Source organism: Nilaparvata lugens, chromosome 11, assembly GCF_014356525.2.
Source record: "Nilaparvata lugens isolate BPH chromosome 11, ASM1435652v1, whole genome shotgun sequence".
In the NCBI taxonomy this organism is placed as follows: Eukaryota; Metazoa; Arthropoda; class Insecta; order Hemiptera; family Delphacidae; genus Nilaparvata; species Nilaparvata lugens.
In genome coordinates this window covers 26,718,255-26,737,906 of record NC_052514.1, presented here as the reverse complement: position 1 = coordinate 26,737,906, position 19,652 = coordinate 26,718,255, and the positions used below count along the sequence as shown (strand labels likewise).

At 33.7% G+C, this 19,652-nt stretch overlaps 1 protein-coding gene across 3 annotated transcripts; it reads left to right on the top strand.

The window, feature by feature from the left end:
* The first annotated feature begins 2,005 nt into the window (after positions 1-2,005).
* On the top strand, positions 2,006-17,147 carry LOC111052799 (nucleolin 1-like). 3 transcript variants are annotated; one of them, XM_039438018.1, is made up of 12 exons: positions 2,006-2,194; positions 2,633-2,688; positions 2,943-3,020; positions 4,080-4,231; positions 4,725-4,973; positions 7,857-8,090; positions 10,165-10,398; positions 11,969-12,043; positions 13,228-13,310; positions 14,266-14,328; positions 14,842-15,293; positions 15,995-17,145. In XM_039438018.1, the coding sequence occupies exons 1-11, from the start codon at positions 2,093-2,095 to the stop codon at positions 15,289-15,291; spliced, it is 1,776 nt and encodes a 591-aa protein (XP_039293952.1). In that variant the 5' UTR covers positions 2,006-2,092; the 3' UTR covers positions 15,292-15,293; positions 15,995-17,145. The 3 variants fall into 3 exon arrangements, with proteins under 3 accessions (XP_039293952.1, XP_039293953.1, XP_039293954.1); XM_039438019.1 differs by having other exon boundaries at positions 2,015-2,194; positions 14,269-14,328; positions 15,995-17,147; XM_039438020.1 differs by lacking the exon at positions 7,857-8,090 and having other exon boundaries at positions 2,036-2,194; positions 15,995-17,147.
* Positions 17,148-19,652: the final 2,505 nt, after the last annotated feature.

Sequence of the window (19,652 nt, the reverse complement as noted above, 5' to 3'; positions counted from 1 at the left end):
AACAATACCTCCACGAACGCGTTTGAAAACTGAGAGAAACACAATAACATAACCTCAAAGTCTCCTCACATGTGACTCCTCTAACGGCCCAATGTTGTTCTAAAACAACAGACATAAAATTTTGAATATAAATGATATTTTTGTTCAAGTTTCTATTCCTATGACTGATATTTCATCATGAAATAATAAACAATTATATGGATATTTTTTATTCTTATTTTCAGTTCTTTAGAATTTTATAAAAAATTATAAAAACCGAAGAAAATTGTCACATGGAAGTGTTGGTACAATTGGATATGACAGCTGCTTTTTCAGAAATTAGACTGCATTTGAGTGCTCTCCAGTGGTATAATACTAAACTAGACTAATGTAGCTTTCAAACAAGGCCAGTATATGGCAGATTCATTCAATCACTGATCCAATAGACATCATAGAAAGTCATGTTGTTCAGGAACAACAGTGGGATAGAAAGGGTTAAAAGTTGGTTTCAAATTGTCTTACTCTTGTAATTAACTTTTTCCTATATATTCTTCAAAGTGAGACAATAAGTAACCTCATTCCCTGGTTGACATTGTCTATTATTTAAAAAAAATATTCTTGTTATAATGAAGAAAAATAATAACTTTTTAAAATGAAAATTACTTTTCAAACATTACATAATACATAAAAATATTTCAAGAATTGTTTCAGCTTAAGTATATTATGATTGCAAGTTGTTTAAAACCTTAACTCCTCAAAATTGGAACAAAGTCACCCCGGTTTACCATATCTAATTCTTTTTTCATTATTTTGAAAATAATATATGTTTTGATCATTGTTGTTTTTACAGTTTAATTCATTATTGCTTGTGGGATAGACTTATGATTAAAATTTTGTAAATATACGTTGTCTCATCTACATGAATGCCCAGTAGCTATAATAGCCCAGCCTGCAATGTGACCAGTGCCAAATGAAAAAATCTGGTGCGGCGGACTCACACAACTTTCCTTGTCGTTATGAAAATGTATCACCTGATGCTAGTGTTCACGCGCATCTCAAGTTAACTCTTATAAACAAAGATCTGAGCCAGCTGGTGACAGGACAATAACGCTGGAGACATACGAGGTCTGCTATCTCTTCATAGTGAATCATTTTAATAGAATCAACAGTTTGCAATAATTGGATAATCACATTTTCGAGTTTACTTCAATCTTAGGTTAAAATGTTACTAAATATTAATTGTAGAGATTTTCATGTTCAATCTTTAATTACCACACGAAATTTTTGTTTAAATTGTATCTAAGCCTGATAATTGGGAATCTAAAGTTAAACTTTGCATAGATGGGGCGGAGCTCCTGAAATTTTTACAGATATGGGACTCGTGGCAGTTGATAGAGCTTATCAATGACTATTAAAAATATAGGTATAAATTTGATCAAAATAATCATTGGAGCCGTTTTCGATAAAATACCGATAAACCCTGTTTTTACAACATTTTCTCCATTTTAGCCGCCATCTTGAATTGTATTGGATCGAAATTGTTCGTGTCGGATCCTTCTATTGTAAGGACCTTAAGTTCCGAATTTCAAGTCATTCCGTTAATTGGGAGATGAGATATCAAGTACGGTACACATACATACTCACACACACATACATACAGACCAATACCCAAAAACCACTTTTTTGGACTCAGGGGACCTTGAAACGTTTAGAAATTTAGAAATTGGGGTACCTTAATTTTTTTCGGAAAGCAATACTTTCCTTACCTATGGTAATAGGGCAAGGAAAGTAAAAATGGGCTAACATTAATATTTATAAGATGCGGTATCAGTCGCTTTGAATTTGGCGCCATCGAAGGCGGATCCTGCGATATCCAGAATAAATTTGATGTGATATTAATTATTGTGTTTGAATAAATAATTGATAGAATACAAACATGAGAATCATTTTTTAATTCTACATCATGATCATTTTATATGTTTATATCTTTCTATTATTCATTCTTCTATTAATTCCTAGATAATTCCTAGGCTGTGGATCCATGCTGTGAGTCTTCCGCTGGTTCCGCTTTCGTTTCTAACCTCTTTTTAAACCAAGAACTGTCGGGCGTGAAATGGCGTCTCTCAAAGATCCTGCTTTATTATCGTCAGTTTATAGTTACCTTGTAAATATTGATGTTCAACTTGCAAAAACTTTCCAGAAGAAAACAAAAGCGGTAAGAAATAAAGCGTTTTTTGCCAATAATCTTTTCAGATTCATGTACATGAGTCCTCACCACGCTGCTCATGTACACACGATGCCTAGAATATTGCCACACGTGTTGTAAATAGTATTAGAATAAACATACCGGCGGAATCATGTCATTTATTTATGTATTTTTTCAATTTATATCATGTTTCAAGTTGCTTATACACAATTCGATTAAAGTTATTCGCTTATATTTATTTCACACTCTTGAGTAGGCCTAGCATAATCTTTATAGAGTTATTATTTTTATCTGAGTCAGTAACCTTGGTATTTGATAAATTACAATGTTTATTGCAGTTTCTTGAATTTAATTCAATGTATTTTTTAGTTGTCGTGTGTTGATCTCCAAAGTGTATTGTTTTCATCAATTTTTTTTTAGGTTTGATTCAAGTTTTTATTTTTTCAGGCTCCGCTACCTCAAGGATCTGCATCTTTACAGCAGATTTTCAAAGAGTATAAAAGGTAAATTTTTAATAAGATTGATTTTTTATAATACCTAGTTACAGAAAGATAATAATAGCCTATTATACCACAGATTTGAATTAGAGCTAACTTCATAAGTCATGCCTACTAAGGTAATAAGCATTCCATAATTAATAGGCCATAGGCTTTTTTTGGAATAACTCGATATTTGTTAATTCCAACTCATAGCATATTGGTAAAATTAAAGCCCGCCTATATGAGGTTTAATTTGATTTGATGGTTTTCTATTGCAGCAAAAGCGGACAAAAAGGACTTACCAATGGAATTGAGAAAAAAGCTACCCCAGTAGCAAAGAAGGCTGCATCCTCAAGGTGAGTTCTTGTTAATCATGCATCTAACTTGATTTTATTTAATAAAAAATACTGTCATATTTTAAAATATGTAGCCTAATAGTCTACTGTATCTATTCACTCCATTTACCAAGGATAACAGAATAATTCAATATTATTGATATAATGTTATTAATTATAATTCAATATCGACATTTATTCCTCCTTTAAGCTTTTATTGGCTTCTAGGATTTTAGGATGTCGTAAAGCAATAATTATTAATTAATGAGTTCTTCACACGAGACGTGCATTTCTAGATTTTGTCGCTCGATTTTGCGTACTCATACATTATTAATAAGTATATTCTGATCGCGTTGTTCTTCACTGAATCATTTCTACTCTTTTGATTAACTATCACGTTAGTTGACTTGCTATCTAGGTACTTGAAATTAGAAATCCAATGTATTTTTTCAGATAAACCAATTAACAAATAATTTTGCCATGATTGCTGGATAATTATTGGAAGATTCTATTTAATCATTATTTACAAGTTTATTTTTAAAAGAAAAGGGCTCAGCACGCATATTTTTGATATGATTGTAATAATTGAATAGTATCTCCCAATAAATTACTTGATGCTATCTTATCATTGTCATTAAAATCATTCTTTTCATCATGTTAATGTTTAATTTTTCTCTGTATAATTGATTATTCTACAGTGTAGTTGATGGATCGGAACTTACCTAAAGCTACCCACCTTTTGCTCACTGAAGCTTATGTGGGCATTATCTTGCACAAATGTCTAATTGTATAATCCATTTATAATATATGACCTGCTTGTAATGATGTAGTACATTGGAGTCTCGGTTATTTATTTTTTCTTTTCATCCGACCCTCCCTTTGTACAGATGCAGATTGATTTCAATGGCAAGGTATAGCCTACAGAGTACCTATTTATATTTTATCACTTTGCCGTTTGCCGTTGACTAATTTATTATAATATTCCATCCAATATTGTTCTAAATATCTACTTTTTAAAAGTAGTTTCTACTCTTCGAATTGGCATATTTTCATTTGTATTGTGGCATTTATGTGTTTTAGTGATGATTCGAGCAGCGAAGAGGAAGATGAAACGCCCAAAGCTGCAGCTGCTAAGACGCCGAACAAACCGGCAGCTGCAGCTGCTAAGAAGCCAGCTGCAAAACAGGATAGCAGTAGCTCTGACGACAGCGACTCTGATCAACCGGCCAAAGGTTAGATCTTTCTACAATATTTATATTGAATATTGACGTTCTGCTCTGGTCAACGTAGAATTATGGAAGGCCACTGCAGAATTAAAAAAGCAGACTCACAACTACAATACCCGTTATGATCCAATTTCTGAGGGACATAGTTTATTTTGATCTTGAACTTTAGAGGAATGACATTTTAATCAGGTTGTCAAACAATTTGCAGTCACAGTTATAGAAGATATTGAATAATTGGGTAAGCATTGAAGAAATATTTGGTTGGCTTATCTCTGTATTCTTTGCAGAAGTTTTAACAAAAGCCAGTTTTGATCTCATTTACTTTTTTCTATCCACATTTATTCAAAAAAATTAATGAATGATCATGTAGGCTATAATATATTAGCATCAATCATGGAAATTTATGTGCATTAACCAATTAGAAGGTTCGGATTTTTTGGAAGACTTCTGTAAATTTTATATTTATATTATATGTTGTTTTTCTTCAATTTTTTTTCAGTGCCAACTAAGGCATCTGCTGTAAAGGAGGCTCCCAAAAAGCCGGACCCTGCTCAGAAAACCAAGAAGGACTCGAGTTCGTCAGATGACTCGAGCAGTGAAGACGAGGCCCCTGCTAAGCCAGCTGCCAAACCAGCTCAGAAGCCAGCTGCTGCAGCCCCACCCAAGAAGCCAGCTGCCAAGGAAGAGTCATCGGAAGACAGCAGTGAGGACAGCGATGGTGATGACAAACCACCCGCAAAGAAAGCTGGTGAGTTCAATTTTCAAATCTATTATTCGTATGCTCAATCCGCTTTTCAATATGGCATACGGGCTTGGGGGGGAGCTTTGAATGCGCATTTCACAAAACTTTTCATTATTCAAAAACATCTTTTAAAAACTATTCTAGACAAACCCAGACTTTTTCCAACAAAAGATTTATTCAGGGAGTTCAAGGTTCTAACAGTACGACAACTTTTCATAAAAAATTTGGTACTATATATTATAAAAAATAAAAATTTATTTGAACCTCGAGAATCTCTTTTGGGCTTGCGCCCCGCGCGAGACATTTTCCAATTTGTCAGAATGGACTTGAATGTGTGTAGGAGACAGTTTTCGTATATTTCCAATAAATTAATAAACCACATTCCCTTAAATATTCTTGAAGAAACAAACATAAACCAAAGGCTTAGATCAGACATAGATAAATGGATAATAGCAAATAAAATCGAGGAAAAATTGTTTTAAATAAACTAATTTTCGTCTACTCCATAGTTGCAGTTGACTTACCTTACCTTACCTCTTACCTTTCTCTTCTTCTTCATTCTCCTTCTTCTTCGTCTTCTTTTCTCTTCTTGGCCTTTTCCGTCTTTTCTCCTTCCGTTCCTTTATTTTTAGTATCCTCTTTATTATTAAGTACTAGTTTTTATTCTGTATTTTTTTTCCAAGAAATTTGTTTTGGATCATTTTTGTTAAATATTTTTGAAAAACCTTTATATTGCAACTCACACCTGCGCACAGGGTTTCTTTGCAGGTGTAGATTCTTATATCTATATATATATATATATTTATTTGTCTTGAAAGTGTTTTATATTTTTTTGAGAATCAATAAATTTGAAAATTTGAATTTTTCAAAAAAAAAAATCAGTCAAAAAAAATCTCAATTATGTCAATGCACTGTTAAGCCGGGTCCAGACGCTCAAGTCTACCATCAGTCTTTTGCTCCAGCAAAAGTCGGATCGTTTGGTTCGAGCAAAGACGGATGTAAAATGGCCACACGCATCCGTCTTATGTCGTTCGTTTTCTATTATAATTGTATACGGTTGACATGTATCCGGTAGATGAGTAATAATTATATCGTATTTTTCGCTGATTCAACTGGATAATGTTATATTTAACAGCATAATGACAAAAATATTACTGTTAATCGTTAAATGGCTTTGTTTACATGTCATATCTCGAGACACAGTGATTGTAAATGGATTGAAATTTTGTAGATAGTATTCCTATCGACAATATAGTACATTCTAATATAATCATGATAGTAAATCATAATATCAACATCAAATTCTGAGAGTATCATGAGAATCAAGAAAGAAAAAAGGGTTAAATGGCGTTGTATACAATCGATAAAAAAAACTTGCTTATGTTCAAGTACTCGCGAGGCGTTTTATTAATTTGAGGGCGCTGAATCCGAATCTGAAATCACAATTTCTCTATCTCCATTTTTACGCGGTTTCGGTTTTGATGGATAGACAAAAGACGGACGGTTTGATGGAAAAAGATTCCCGGCCGATACATTTTAAGTTTGACGACTTGAACTTGAAGACCCATCCGTTTTACCGTCCACAAGGCAACGACTTACATGCTCCGACTTTTGCTTGAGCAAAAGACTGAAGCTAAACTTGAGCGTCTGGACTGGGCTTTAGAGCTCTCTCAGCAGTACCTAAATCAATATTATAGAGTAGTATATCCACAGTATGTTTACAATAAGGCAATGAGTATTGATCTTTAAGGTTGTGTATTCATTATTTTTTTTTTTAAATTCTTTTTTCTTTTTCCAATCTATTGGACAGGTTCTTAGGACATAATCTATGCAATTGAAATATTTTTATCAGCTTCTGTTAGCTAACAATAGGGCTTCAAAAGTCACTTTTTTGAGGCAGATGGTACACATACCCTACAAAGACTACTGGTCAGAAAAAATTTGAGAAAAATATGCAAGTCTCCTCTTCAATATAGTAAAAATTACGTCAACTTTGTTTTTGATAATCGGAAAAAATAGATTTTTATGCATTTTAAACTCCTTTTTCACATTCAATGTTTGTTCTATAGACTTCAAATTCATAAATTGTAGCGCTGTTCTTGATGAATAAAGTTGATGTTTAAACTTCTTTTATAGACAAAATAATAGCCGCTGGTATATGTACCTTTAAAGCACGGTTTTAGACCTGCTATGCTCGGGCAGCAAGTGAATAGTACAGCTGGAGTGATCTAGCGGAACTAGTTCGTCCCTAGAGCTAAGCGCTCGACGTTAACTAATCAAGGGTTTGGCACATTAAGGGCTAAGCCACACAAAGCGTATTTTCAGGCGTTTTCAGGATAGTCGGCTCTCCGATTGGCTGATTTCCGAATGCCAACCCAATCAGCCAATCGAAGCTTCCTGCCCTGCCGACTCGTATGCAAATGCCTGAATAAACGCTTCGTGTGGCTTGGCCCTAATATTAGACCAATGAGATGAGATGAACCCTTGAGAAAAAATCACAAGTGGTTTAGATGAGGAAAGTATTCTGCACTGGCCGGCTCACTCGCCTCATTACCCGCTTTCAAGTTCTTCTTGGGGGTTTTCTCATACAAATCAACAATAGACAATAAAAAGCGGATTTAAATGAATTTACTGTCCAACGAGACATGGGAAGAAATTGAAGTGGATTCAATTCTATTTGAACCACAAGGTTGCGAGAAATTCTAGAATCATTGAAGATTTTGTAAGACAATTTGAAGGCATGGAAGGAAAGAGTAGAAAACAAAGTAAGTGAAAGTCGAGTCACTGAAGTTAGTGTTTTCTAAATTTCTAGGAATTATGAATGAAAATATGAATGCTATTTCCATTTTATTTTAAATTTATACATATGTATCATTTTTGAACAACTAGCACCCGCAGCTGCATCTAAGCCTGTAACGCCGGCTGCCAAGAAGGCCAAGAAAGACTCGAGTTCGTCAGATGACTCGAGCAGTGAAGACGAGGCACCTGCTAAGCCAGCTGCCAAACCAGCTCAGAAGCCAGCTGCTGCAGCCCCACCCAAGAAGCCAGCTGCCAAGGAAGAGTCTTCGGAAGACAGCAGTGAGGACAGTGATGACGATGACAAACCACCCGCAAAGAAAGCTGGTGAATTCATTTTTCAAATCCAAATCAACTTCAATTAGGCCATTTCGAACATTTTTCATTATTCACTCCATTATACTGGCCATAAATTCAAAATTCGTGATTAGTGTTTGACAATAAGTCTGCTTGTTCAAATAAGTGGAAAAAGTAATTAACAGTATGTTGAATGTTATTTTTTTAATAAAATGTTATTTTTTTAGTCTCAGTTCTTGATGAAGTCCATAGTTCAGTAAAGAAATTCAATATCATTTGAGAATGTACTCAAACGACCACTGGATTACGGATCTTCCTTATTCATTTTAGGTCACGTATTAAATACAATGGGTAATTAACCCCATAGGATTTAATAATTCTCCATAGTGATGTCCACGTTGGGCAGTGGAGAAAGATAGGATGCCACTCCCTATATAGAGTATAGCTGATACCGGTATATCTGATGTAATATTAACTGTTCATTCTTTGAATGTAATATTAACTGTTCATTCTGTTCAACGTTGCGGAGCTAGAAAATGATAGTGTTATCTGCTTTGTTGAATAATAAGACAAGATTTGCAACAGCAATGTTGAATGGTGTGTAATGCCATTATAGCCTGGACCTCACTATAGAAACCAGGTCCAAGTCCAAGTGATGTGTCTTTTTCATGTCGACATTTTATGATGATAACATCCAACCATAGTTCTATTATGAACGATGATGGTATTGTTTCAAGACGGGACTGAGAATGTCGACACTATTTTTTTAAGTAATTGAATTGCTGCAAACTCTTTTCAAAAATACAGTATTTGCCCATGTAATTACTTTGAATACAGAGGCCCGGTTACGAATACATTTATAGTTTTGTTATTAGCGATTGAGATATTACCACATACATACATTTTCGATTTCATTCCTCAAAAGCTATTTGCTGGTTGCACAAAATCTGGTTAAATTTTAATCGTGATTAATTCCACGAGAACCAAACAGAGAAGCAATCTTATCAAGAAGACTCTCTGATTGGTTCTCGTGAAATTAATCACGGCAAAAATTTAACTGGCTTTTGTGCAACCGGTATATAGCTTTTGAGAAATGAGAGCGAAAATTTATGTATGTGGTAATATCTCAATCGCTAATAACAGAACTATATGTATTCGTTTATCGTTCATTTATGTGACTTTTGCTGATATTCTATCATGTTTAATGCATCGCATTGATAGAAAAATCAAATTTAATACTGAAATAGCAATTACTGAAATTATTGTAAGAATAAGTTATATATTGCAACTATTTTCAATCTCATTGAGACTCATTTCAAATGGAAAGTTACATTAGCTGCCTCATTCCAAAACAGGGTTGAATGTATATGGTGTGTTGAAAATTTCAATGCTCTGTTATTCAGTAATAATGCCTTTATTGAAGGGAATGCCTTCAATGGCTTTACTAATGCCAGTATTAAAGCGATCACTATTATTAATTCCCATTTCTACTAAATTTTTTATCTAGAAATGTTTTTTGCAGCAGTATATATTTTTAAAGCATAGGGAATTAGGAACCCTTCCTTTTCAAACCAAAGAAGTATTCGTTTTCAAATTATATTAAATGTAATATTCGTGTACTTTCCAATAGTTAATTAGTTTCTATTGTTTTTCTAGTAATATTACTCTCAATTGCCATTTTATCTTATTGAATTCGAAATTTTTGATGTATATTTTTATGGTCTGTTAATTCTTGAAATGTAGGTGTAATTTCAACCTCGATTTGGTATAAATTTCAAAATTAAAGAGGGAAACAGATGCATATAACCTTGTTTATTCGGATGTTGTAGCAAACCACTTTCTGAATCGAATAATTGAAAACTAAGGAGAATTTTTGTAGCATTGGTTTTGAAAGGGGAAAGTTTTGATCCAACAACCTGGATTGAGAATGGACATTTTTTAATGGAAAATATTTATTTCCATTTGTGTTTTATTTATAAATGTAACAAAAGGGTGCTAGTGATTTTCTACAATTGAATATAATTTTATATTAGAATAAAACTAGTCTCACTCTTCATGAAAAATTTAATAATGTTTATTATAAAATATATTGTTCCACAAGCAGCACCCGCAGCTGCAGCTAAGCCCGTAACGCCGGCTGCCAAGAAGGACTCGAGTTCGTCAGATGACTCGAGCAGTGAAGATGAGGCACCTGCTAAGCCAGCTGCCAAACCAGCTCAGAAGCCAGCTGCTGCAGCCCCGACCAAGAAGCCAGCTGCCAAAGACGAATCCTCGGAAGACAGCAGTGAGGACAGTGATGATGATGATGACAAACCCGCACCAAAACCCGCTGCAAAAAGTATGTGTTTTTCGATTAACGAATCTATTAAACATAATTTTAATTTTCCATCATCCTTAGCACTAGGTTGAAAACTGTTTTAACATAATACATCACGGCTCAATCGTGTGACATTCAGCGCTACAGTTATACTCTAGCAGAAGATTGCAGATCATCTTTATGCAAGGTCCTAATCACGAATTACATCTCCATTTTCATATTCTGTTCAATGTGAGATAGCCTTTGTCTTGAGTTTGTTAGCCTGAGTGATGTGCCTTCTCCATGTCGATATTTTATGATGATAACGTCCAACCATAGTTCTATAATGAACGATGATGGTATTGTTTCAAGACGGGACTGAGAATGTCGACAATGAGTAGTTGAATTGTTGCGAACCGGTTTCAGAGATACAGTGAATATTGCCTCCACTCTTCATCTCACAATATCACTTACACAAGCAATATTTACTATATTTTTTCATAATATTGAAATATCAGGTATCTGAATCCGTGTTTGAGATAGTCAATCAATATTTAAGCTCACGTGGGCATCATCCACAATACAAAAAGGTTCGTTGCTCCTTCTCAAATTCCCTGTGTATGCAGATGAATGTTACCACCACCTAATATACAAACATTTTCTATTAATCTTGAGTCTGTGTAGAGTCATATGCGCCTCAAACACAGCTTTTCGTCAGCTGATGCTATGCTTACAGAAAGATACAGATATAATATGTTAAATAGAAAAAGGAAGACATTGTCACCAAGAACTTCAAAAAATAAATTGTCTCCATAGACTTCATTGAAAGTTAGAAAGACCGTTTTCGGTTGTTACACCATTGTCAATCTCTGATAAACTAGAGTTCATCTGAATTTATCAGAGATTGACAATGGTGTAACAACCGAAACTGGTATTTCTAACTTTCAATAAAATCTGGTTTTTGACAATTCCTTAGTCGTTTTATTTAATATAAATAATAACCACAATATCAACTTCACAACTACACAAAAAGAGATATAATATGCTGGTGAACAGCTTAAGGTGTCCGTGGCACGTAAGTCTGAAAACAGCCTCACGTTATCTTTGCTTGTATGCTATTCAACGTATATCTATATCACATAACTTGTTGATATAGTAACCGCACCAGGAGATGGCAATTGGCAACAATTTGAAGCAATGAGAAACTAGGAGCCATCCCGTCATTACCTGTTTAAAGATTTGCTGAAAAAATTGTATTCTGCAATTACATCTTTCAAACGTCCCATTCATTTTCAAATTAGAATATAGCGTAGAGTTATGTTTACTTATGTATTTGTGTTATTTATTAATTCATGGAATTGATACATTAGAAACATTAGAAAACGAGGTCAGATCAAGTCCAAAACTGTTCTAGTCATTGTTTAAATGAATAGTCCATATCAAACCTTTCCATTCGACATCCAATGATGATTACAAGTAACCATAGTTTTTTGAAACGATGGTGGTTTTATTTCAAGACGGGACTGAAGATGTTGAGTTCCAGTTATTATATTATTAGTGTTATTAAACAGTGTTGAAATGACGTATATACAATTATTGCTTCATTTTTCAGCAACTACTCCTGCCAAGAAAGATGAATCCAGTTCAGACTCCGATTCCAGTGATGAAGACGATAAAACCAAAAAACGTAATTGATTTATTTTTTATATAATAATATTATTTTTTAATATAGACTGGACCAAATTAATTAATAGAATCTTCCAATGAAAAATTGACCTTCCATGGCATGAATTACGATGATTGAGATCTATAAGTAATCTAAATGGATGTATTATTCTTTTGAATTATTAGCGTTGGGAATATAGATTATATTTATATTATATTAATATTAATTATATATTAATTAAAGAAAGTTCTTTGGAACAATTTGAATTATTGTCAAGCACAAACCTTTAGCTTGTTGAAAATTCTTTCACTAAGGGCCGGTTTCTGAGCTCGGGATTTGGCTGAGTTCTAGACTTTGAACAGCTGGAGCCAGAAAATTGGCTTTCCGAAACGGGGCATAGTGATAGTCAGTATCATAGTCTCGTTTGAATTGAATTTCGAAAAACTAGAAAATTGAAAACGCAAAATAAAATAAAGAGAAAATAGTGTAAAGTTTCAGCTTTTTCGAATTATTTAGGAATGTTAAATTTCGCCACGTTTCCAATTATAGAAATGAGAAAATAACTGCGACTAATGTCATAAAAACTGCGACTACGCCCACTACCTCCGTAAAGAAAGCATTAGTGCATTCGTGTGCCGTCAGCACAGGTAGGGCTTCTACACCAATAAAAATTCGTTGATTTCAGCTGATCTATATCAGCTAGTTTTTTTATTGGTGTATAAGCCCTACCTGTGCTGACATCACACGAATGCACTACGGCTTTGTTTACGGAGGTAGTGCTACGCCCTTTCTACGTTTTAGAAAGCCAATTTTCTGACTCTATCTGTTTAAAGTCTAGAACTTGGCAAAATTTAGGGCTCGGAAAACGGTCCTAAAGAATTCGGTTTTAATTGAACTTTCAATAATTTTCTCGACTTTTTATGATGATACCAATTAACCATAGTTCTTTGATGAACAATGATGGTATTGTTTCAAGACGGGACTGAGAATGTCGAGTAAATTTTTTTATGCAAGTTCTTAAATTATAAGACAATGCTTATATCTTGTTTGCACCTCTGTTGTATTGAAATTTTTATTTGCTTTCATTCTAATTTATAGTAATTGAAAAAAACAAATTTGTTCGGTCAGCATCAATTGACTATATCAATAATCAAATGAAATTTCACGGGTTTTCATTCATTAATTTAGTGCATTTTCCATTACAGAGAATCAAAAAGTTTTCACTCCAGGTCAGGGGGCAAACAAAAGAAAGTTTGATGATAATGAGGACTCAGGAGACTTCAAGAAGGTGAGTTGATAACATAATTATAATTTTGAACGCCTAACAAAGGGTAAAACTAATTTGAAATATTTATTTTACTGTAATTTTTCACATTAATGATAATAGTCATAAAGCGACTAGTGTTCCAGGTTATGATGCTATGCATTTTTAAATTGAATGAAAAAGACTAAGAAATTGTCAAAAACCACAGATTTATTGATACTTAGAAAGACCGGTTTCGGTTATTACACCATTGTCATTCTCTGATAAACAATTTTAAATTGTTTTATCCCAATGTTTATTAAAGCTTTTGTGTTATAATCATCAATTATAATCATCAGTAATAATAAATAATTTAATTTGTACAAGATATAACCTTACAAATGAGTTTATATAATTATAAAAATTATCACATTTGTAGATACATTATTGAATAAACAGTTTTTTGTCACATTTATGCAGGACTGCAGTTTTGTGTTGAAACCAAACACATGTTCATCTGTAGTGATGCATAGATGAACCTGTTCTTCATTTTTGTAGAAGATGGTTAAGTGAACAGGTGCATCATCACTACAGCTGAAGATGTTTTTGGTTTCAACAGAAAACTGCAGTCCTGTATAATAAAATGTGGATGTGACAAAAATAAAACTGTGGTTTTACAATTATGGAAAAGATCCACAATATCAATTCTCATTCAACAAATTTTATCTGATACATTATTATTTAATAATCATTATTTTGCCTGATACCTGTCTTGATATAATCTGTAAATACATTACTAACTTGTTTATGACAGGTGAACTTTTACTTGTTTGTTTTCTTATATTGCTTCTGTGTTGTGAACAATCTTCTGATTTTCTCTACATTATATTTTTCCTTCACTGTGTATTACTAATTTTATGTCGCTTGTGTAATGATGCTCTCTCATTTCAATTTCCTTCTGTGTAAAAACACTCCATTATATTGCACATATTCATTTCAGAAGAAATTCAATCCCAACTACCCAGGATTTGTGAAAGGAGGTACTGAAGGAGGCTCAAATAATGTAAGTTATTTTCTCGAAACTGGAAACAAATTTGAGGAATTATATGTTTTTTGGCACATGAGTCCAATTATGCATTATCTTAGAATTAAATTATAAAAAAAAACCGTTCAAGATACTTCCATGAATATCACCCAAGAATTTTTTTATATTCTGCATCTCAAACTAAGGGCATGGATCGGGAGTGAGTCAGATTCTTTAATAATAATAAATAATTAAGTGAAACATTAACACAACCCATTCTTCCGTGTTGAAATTTTTCAACCTTTTATTTCAAATTACACAACTTGAAATCGGGGAAGATTATATTGAAGCGTTGTTAACTTTTGGCTAATTTTAGCTGGAATAGTCAGGACTCATGGGCTCAAATCCTTGCAAGATTATGGTGCTTTTATTCATATCATAATCTCACTTCATTTCTCACGTATAAGTGAGAAGCTTATGTGGGCATCATCCAGCATAATTATAATTCATAATCCATAAAAATAACTGATATTTCTCTACTTGTTTTTTCAGTTCAAAGAGAATGGTGACAGCGAAGGTGGCAAAAGGAACTCGTGGGGAGGTGGGGGAGGAGACCGAAGAGGAGGTGGCGGATTCCGGGGAGGATTCAGAGGAGGTAGAGGGGGTGATAGAGGAGGAAGAGGGGGAGGAGACAGGGGTGGATTTAGGAAAAGCTGGGGTGATAGGGATGGAGGCGAAAATGGTGGGGGTGGATTTAGGAAGAGCTGGGGTGATAAGGAGGGAGGTGGTGGAGGAGGATTTAGGAAGAGTTTCGGTGATAAAGAGGGAGGGGGTGGTGGTGGATTCCGAGGAGGATTCAGAGGAGGCAGAGGGGGTGATAGAGGAGGAAGAGGAGGAGGTGGATTCAGGGGTCGAGGTGGTGGCGGTGGAAGAGGAGGAGGTGGAAGAGACAGTTTCGGAGTCAACACTCAACCACAGAACAAGAAGATCACATTTGATTGAAGGTTTGTATCTTTGAAGAATACTTGAATAACGTAATATCAATTGTATTTTATTGTTTCTTTTTCATGCTCAATATGGGTGAAACAATCGATAAAGCTGGTTGAATTCCAAAACTTAATTTTGCTCACTTATAGCAAATATTTTTCTTTATGATAAAAGTATTATAGATGGTTCAGTCACGAAAAAAAGATTGAAATCGAAGTGGTGTAGGTGCAGCTTTTAATATCAAACCATTATTTTAAAGTTATTTGAGATGAATTTAGTATCAACAATTTATCTCTTTCATCCCTTGTAGATTGAACGTGCAATAATATTGTAAATGCAATTCTGTTTTTCGTTTTAGTTCAAATATACCTGTTTAAACATTCGTTTTCAAAATTATGGTACTCTAACCAATAAAAGTTATCTTTTCTTTGCCATTCTGTACTTACAATATACCTTACCATCTTGGATTTGAAAGAGTGCTGAAAAGTTGCGTCCTTAAATTCAAAGTAATGCTATTATGTAAATACGTTAGGAAGTGAGATGTATTGAAAAAATTATGTGCGAAAATGATTTTAGTTATTATGATGAATCATTTGTTGTTCTCTATTGAACAATTGTTTTAGTAGATGAAAAGTATCACGAGAAATAGCATAAAAAATCCCGTAAAACCCTGTCCTGACGCATTGACTCGACTCAAAGAATATTTTTTTTATTTCAGTTGCTGGAAACAACTTGATGACAACAACTGATGATGACTGACCATACTATTTGAACCACCAATCTATCCTTCAAAACAATAAAATGAAAGTTTCATTCTCCAACTAGATTTGAACGAGTATTCAAGTTAATTTACAAGTGTGCAAGATTCTTATATACTGTATTATAACTTCTTCCAACCGAATATTCGGTTACCTTAGTTTAAATTAAGATTTACTTTTTTAGTTTGTTGTGTGAGGTTTATCTTGTGCTTCATTATCTTTAAACCTTGGATAATTCAAACTATCAATGTGATGACTTTATACTTACCGTATATTACTTCAACTCGTCTTCATACTATTATGAATTACATGCTAAAATAATCAAAATTCTACTTGGGGAGTCCGGTCCCACAAGATGTTGAACTATCGTGCGTCAAACTAAAAAACTTCGATGAACTACAATACTTGTCTTCTTAGATTATGTTTCACTTAATTAACTGTTGTATGCATTTGAAGGTGGGTGTTCCATTTTATGCATTTGAATCCATTTTAAAATATTTTACATCACTGTTTAAGTTTTAATCTTTATTGTGACCTTAATGAAAATGTTGAAATCTTCCTTTGGAACACATAGTTTCAACATGGAAAACTGAACGTTTTCACTCCAAGCCAAACGTTACATTGAGCATTTTTATCTACGGTACACAATGAACTTTCAACATTATTTGGTCTGCATTAGCGTAGCAAAAAACAATAGATATTGTTGGTAATACAGTATTGAAGATACTTGAATTGCATAATTTATTTAATACGCAAAGAGTGCCTGTCAGTATATTTTATTGTTAGACATTTGATATGTCAGAATGATACCACCACTGGATCTAACAATCATTCCTTTGGACAGTTGAAAATGAAGATTCTGTAATTTATATTTCTGATCTATTAGTTTAGCAAGCTGTGAAACTTAGTTTTTTTTTAGTCAACAGTACTAAATTGAGACTTTATTCTTGTTACATTTGATATTATCAGTAGCTATGTCTTATCTGAGATTAATAATGTCTGTATTTGTTCAATAGTATATCATTTTATTGTAAATAGTCGGAAAAGTACGTGTGATCTATGTAAATACTTGACAATATTCATCTCATATAATAAAGTTTTTTTTCTATTTTATCATTTGTCTTATTTTGAATGAGTTCCTGATCTTTATTTAAAATTAGTTATCTACGCAACCAACTTTAGTGTAAATTATGAACGTTGAGTATTGCCTTTCTAATAATAATGTATATTGAATGACCTCTGAGTGAGGATGAGATTACTAGTGGTTGTATCTGTATTTTTGACAAGCTCTCAAATTAATTCAGAGAGGGAATTGGGCTGAGGATAAACATTTGAGTCTGAAGTCAAGCTCATGTTACCAGCCAGTCTAAAGTTAATTTTATATTGAAAGATGTATGGACATAAAATGAATTTATTATGTATTGACATTATTTGTGATTCTTTGTGATGATAAATTTCACAGCTAATCGATGAACAGTAACTTATAACATTTATTGGCAGTGGCGTATCCAGGGGGGGATATGGGGATTTGAGCATTCTAGCTTATCAGAGTAATAATGAGTACGGTAGGCCTTCTACAAAATCACTATTTTTTTAAAACATTTTAATGACAAATAAAATTCTACTCCATTCTATTCTAATAGTTAAAACTCAAGAGGTCTATGAAATTTTATTTATTTATTTGTGGACAGAATCACAAATCATATAAATATGATTAGGAAGGAACAACAGGCTTGGCCCAAATCTATTCCATTCCCAATTTTTGATAAATGTCCAAAAAATAGGTTATGTTTCTACTGTAAAACGTTCAACTTTCGTCCAAAAATATAGGCCTATATAAGCTAAACATTTTGAATTTAGAGAAATTAAAACACCAAACTATATTTAAATTTAACACTTAATTATCACCTCATATTTTCAAGGGAAAATTGAAATAAGTGGCCTACTAATCACCAAAAAAACTTGAATGGAATGCCTGTTTTCAAGTGAAAATTGCGTAGAATCGCACCAAATTGAAGATATACTTTCAATTTTTTCGGAGGAGGACCCCCGGACCCCCTTTTCGTGGGTATTCCACACCCCCCCCCCGTGAAACCCTCAAAGTTTAAGTGCTTCTACTCCAATGTTATGGCCCCCCACCCGAATTTTTTCTGGCTACGCCACTGTTTATTGGTGCGGTAAACCGGGGTAACTTTGTACAGGATTAGGCTACCACGAGAAACATTTACATTTAAGAAATAAAGAACAAAACTAATTTTCCAATATACTAGCCTATTAATTCAACTTGAGTAGAATAGTTGTTAGTATATACCATTTACATTAATTTAAATTTCATCTGAAAATAGAACCAAATGTATTATTGAATCTTTTCTATTACCGCATTAAATTTTCATCAAAATTACAGAGAGAACAGTGTTCAATTGCCTCCCTGTCCCTGCTGTTGCCGCCACTGCCTATAACCATAGAGAATCAATAGCGTAAGTAGATATCCCATGGTATAGGGCAGGGGTCTCCAATCTTTTTCATCCAAGGGCAACATTGTTAATTATTGGGAGGCTTAGAGGGCCAATAACAAGGATGTACTTGGAATTTGACTTGCGAGGACACACATGACGGGGGATTTTTTTTTACATTTCCATGAGAATAATATGAGGAGTTTTAAGTAGGTTTAATTAAAACACAAGAAAGTTTGTTTAGGAAGAAACAAACCAATTAATTTCATTTTCTCTAGTCTCAGGTACAGTCAGGGGGACACAGACAGTTCGCGCGCACGTACACAGGGACATGTACAGTCCGTGCAGACCATTTACTAATATCTAGCAATGGTTGATCGCTGCTTGTTTACAGCTAATTTTATAATACTTATTAAGAAATGGAGTGGCTATAAGAGAAGAGTATGTACTGAATTCAAAGTTGTCAAAAATGTTTATAAAAATATATTTTTAAAAATCTGTTGCAATAACTCTCGGCGGGCCGGACAAAATCTACCAGCGGGCCGTATGTGGCGCGTGGGACGTAGGTTGGAGAGCCCTGGTATAGGGCGTTTATGTTGCAACTTTTACTGTTATCTACCGTATCTCAAAGCCGATTACTGTCGATTATTGTCTTCTCTCAGGCTATTGTTTCGTTATGCTATAACTAACCTCGGTTCCTCTGCCGTACATAAGCCAATCCGTTCCTTTATATTAAAATATACATTGAATAATTTAACGTTTCTTCTTTTCAATTCAAACTTATTTATTCTTTTGATTCCTTATTTTATTCATGTCAGATTCTTGCTTCAAAATTCAAATTTTCCCATTTCATTTACCAACGTAATATAGCTAAATATAAACTAATTTCATTAATCAAGACTAGATTCAAAACCTCTCTTCAATTTGAAAAAACAATTTTTGTAAACATATTCCGCCAGAATTTCAATAAGTATTCTATTAACTTTTTTATAATATTATTATCTGAATAATTAATTCTTTTTGGTTTGCTGTTGAGTGGCAAGCCTGATTATGTAGTTTTTGAAGCTGCTGTGAGAGCTCCCTCTCACAGCAGGAGCTTCTCTTTGTCTCAGAGGGTCGCCTGAATTGGGAATATCTGGAACTCAAAATATCTTGCAGCTGGCCG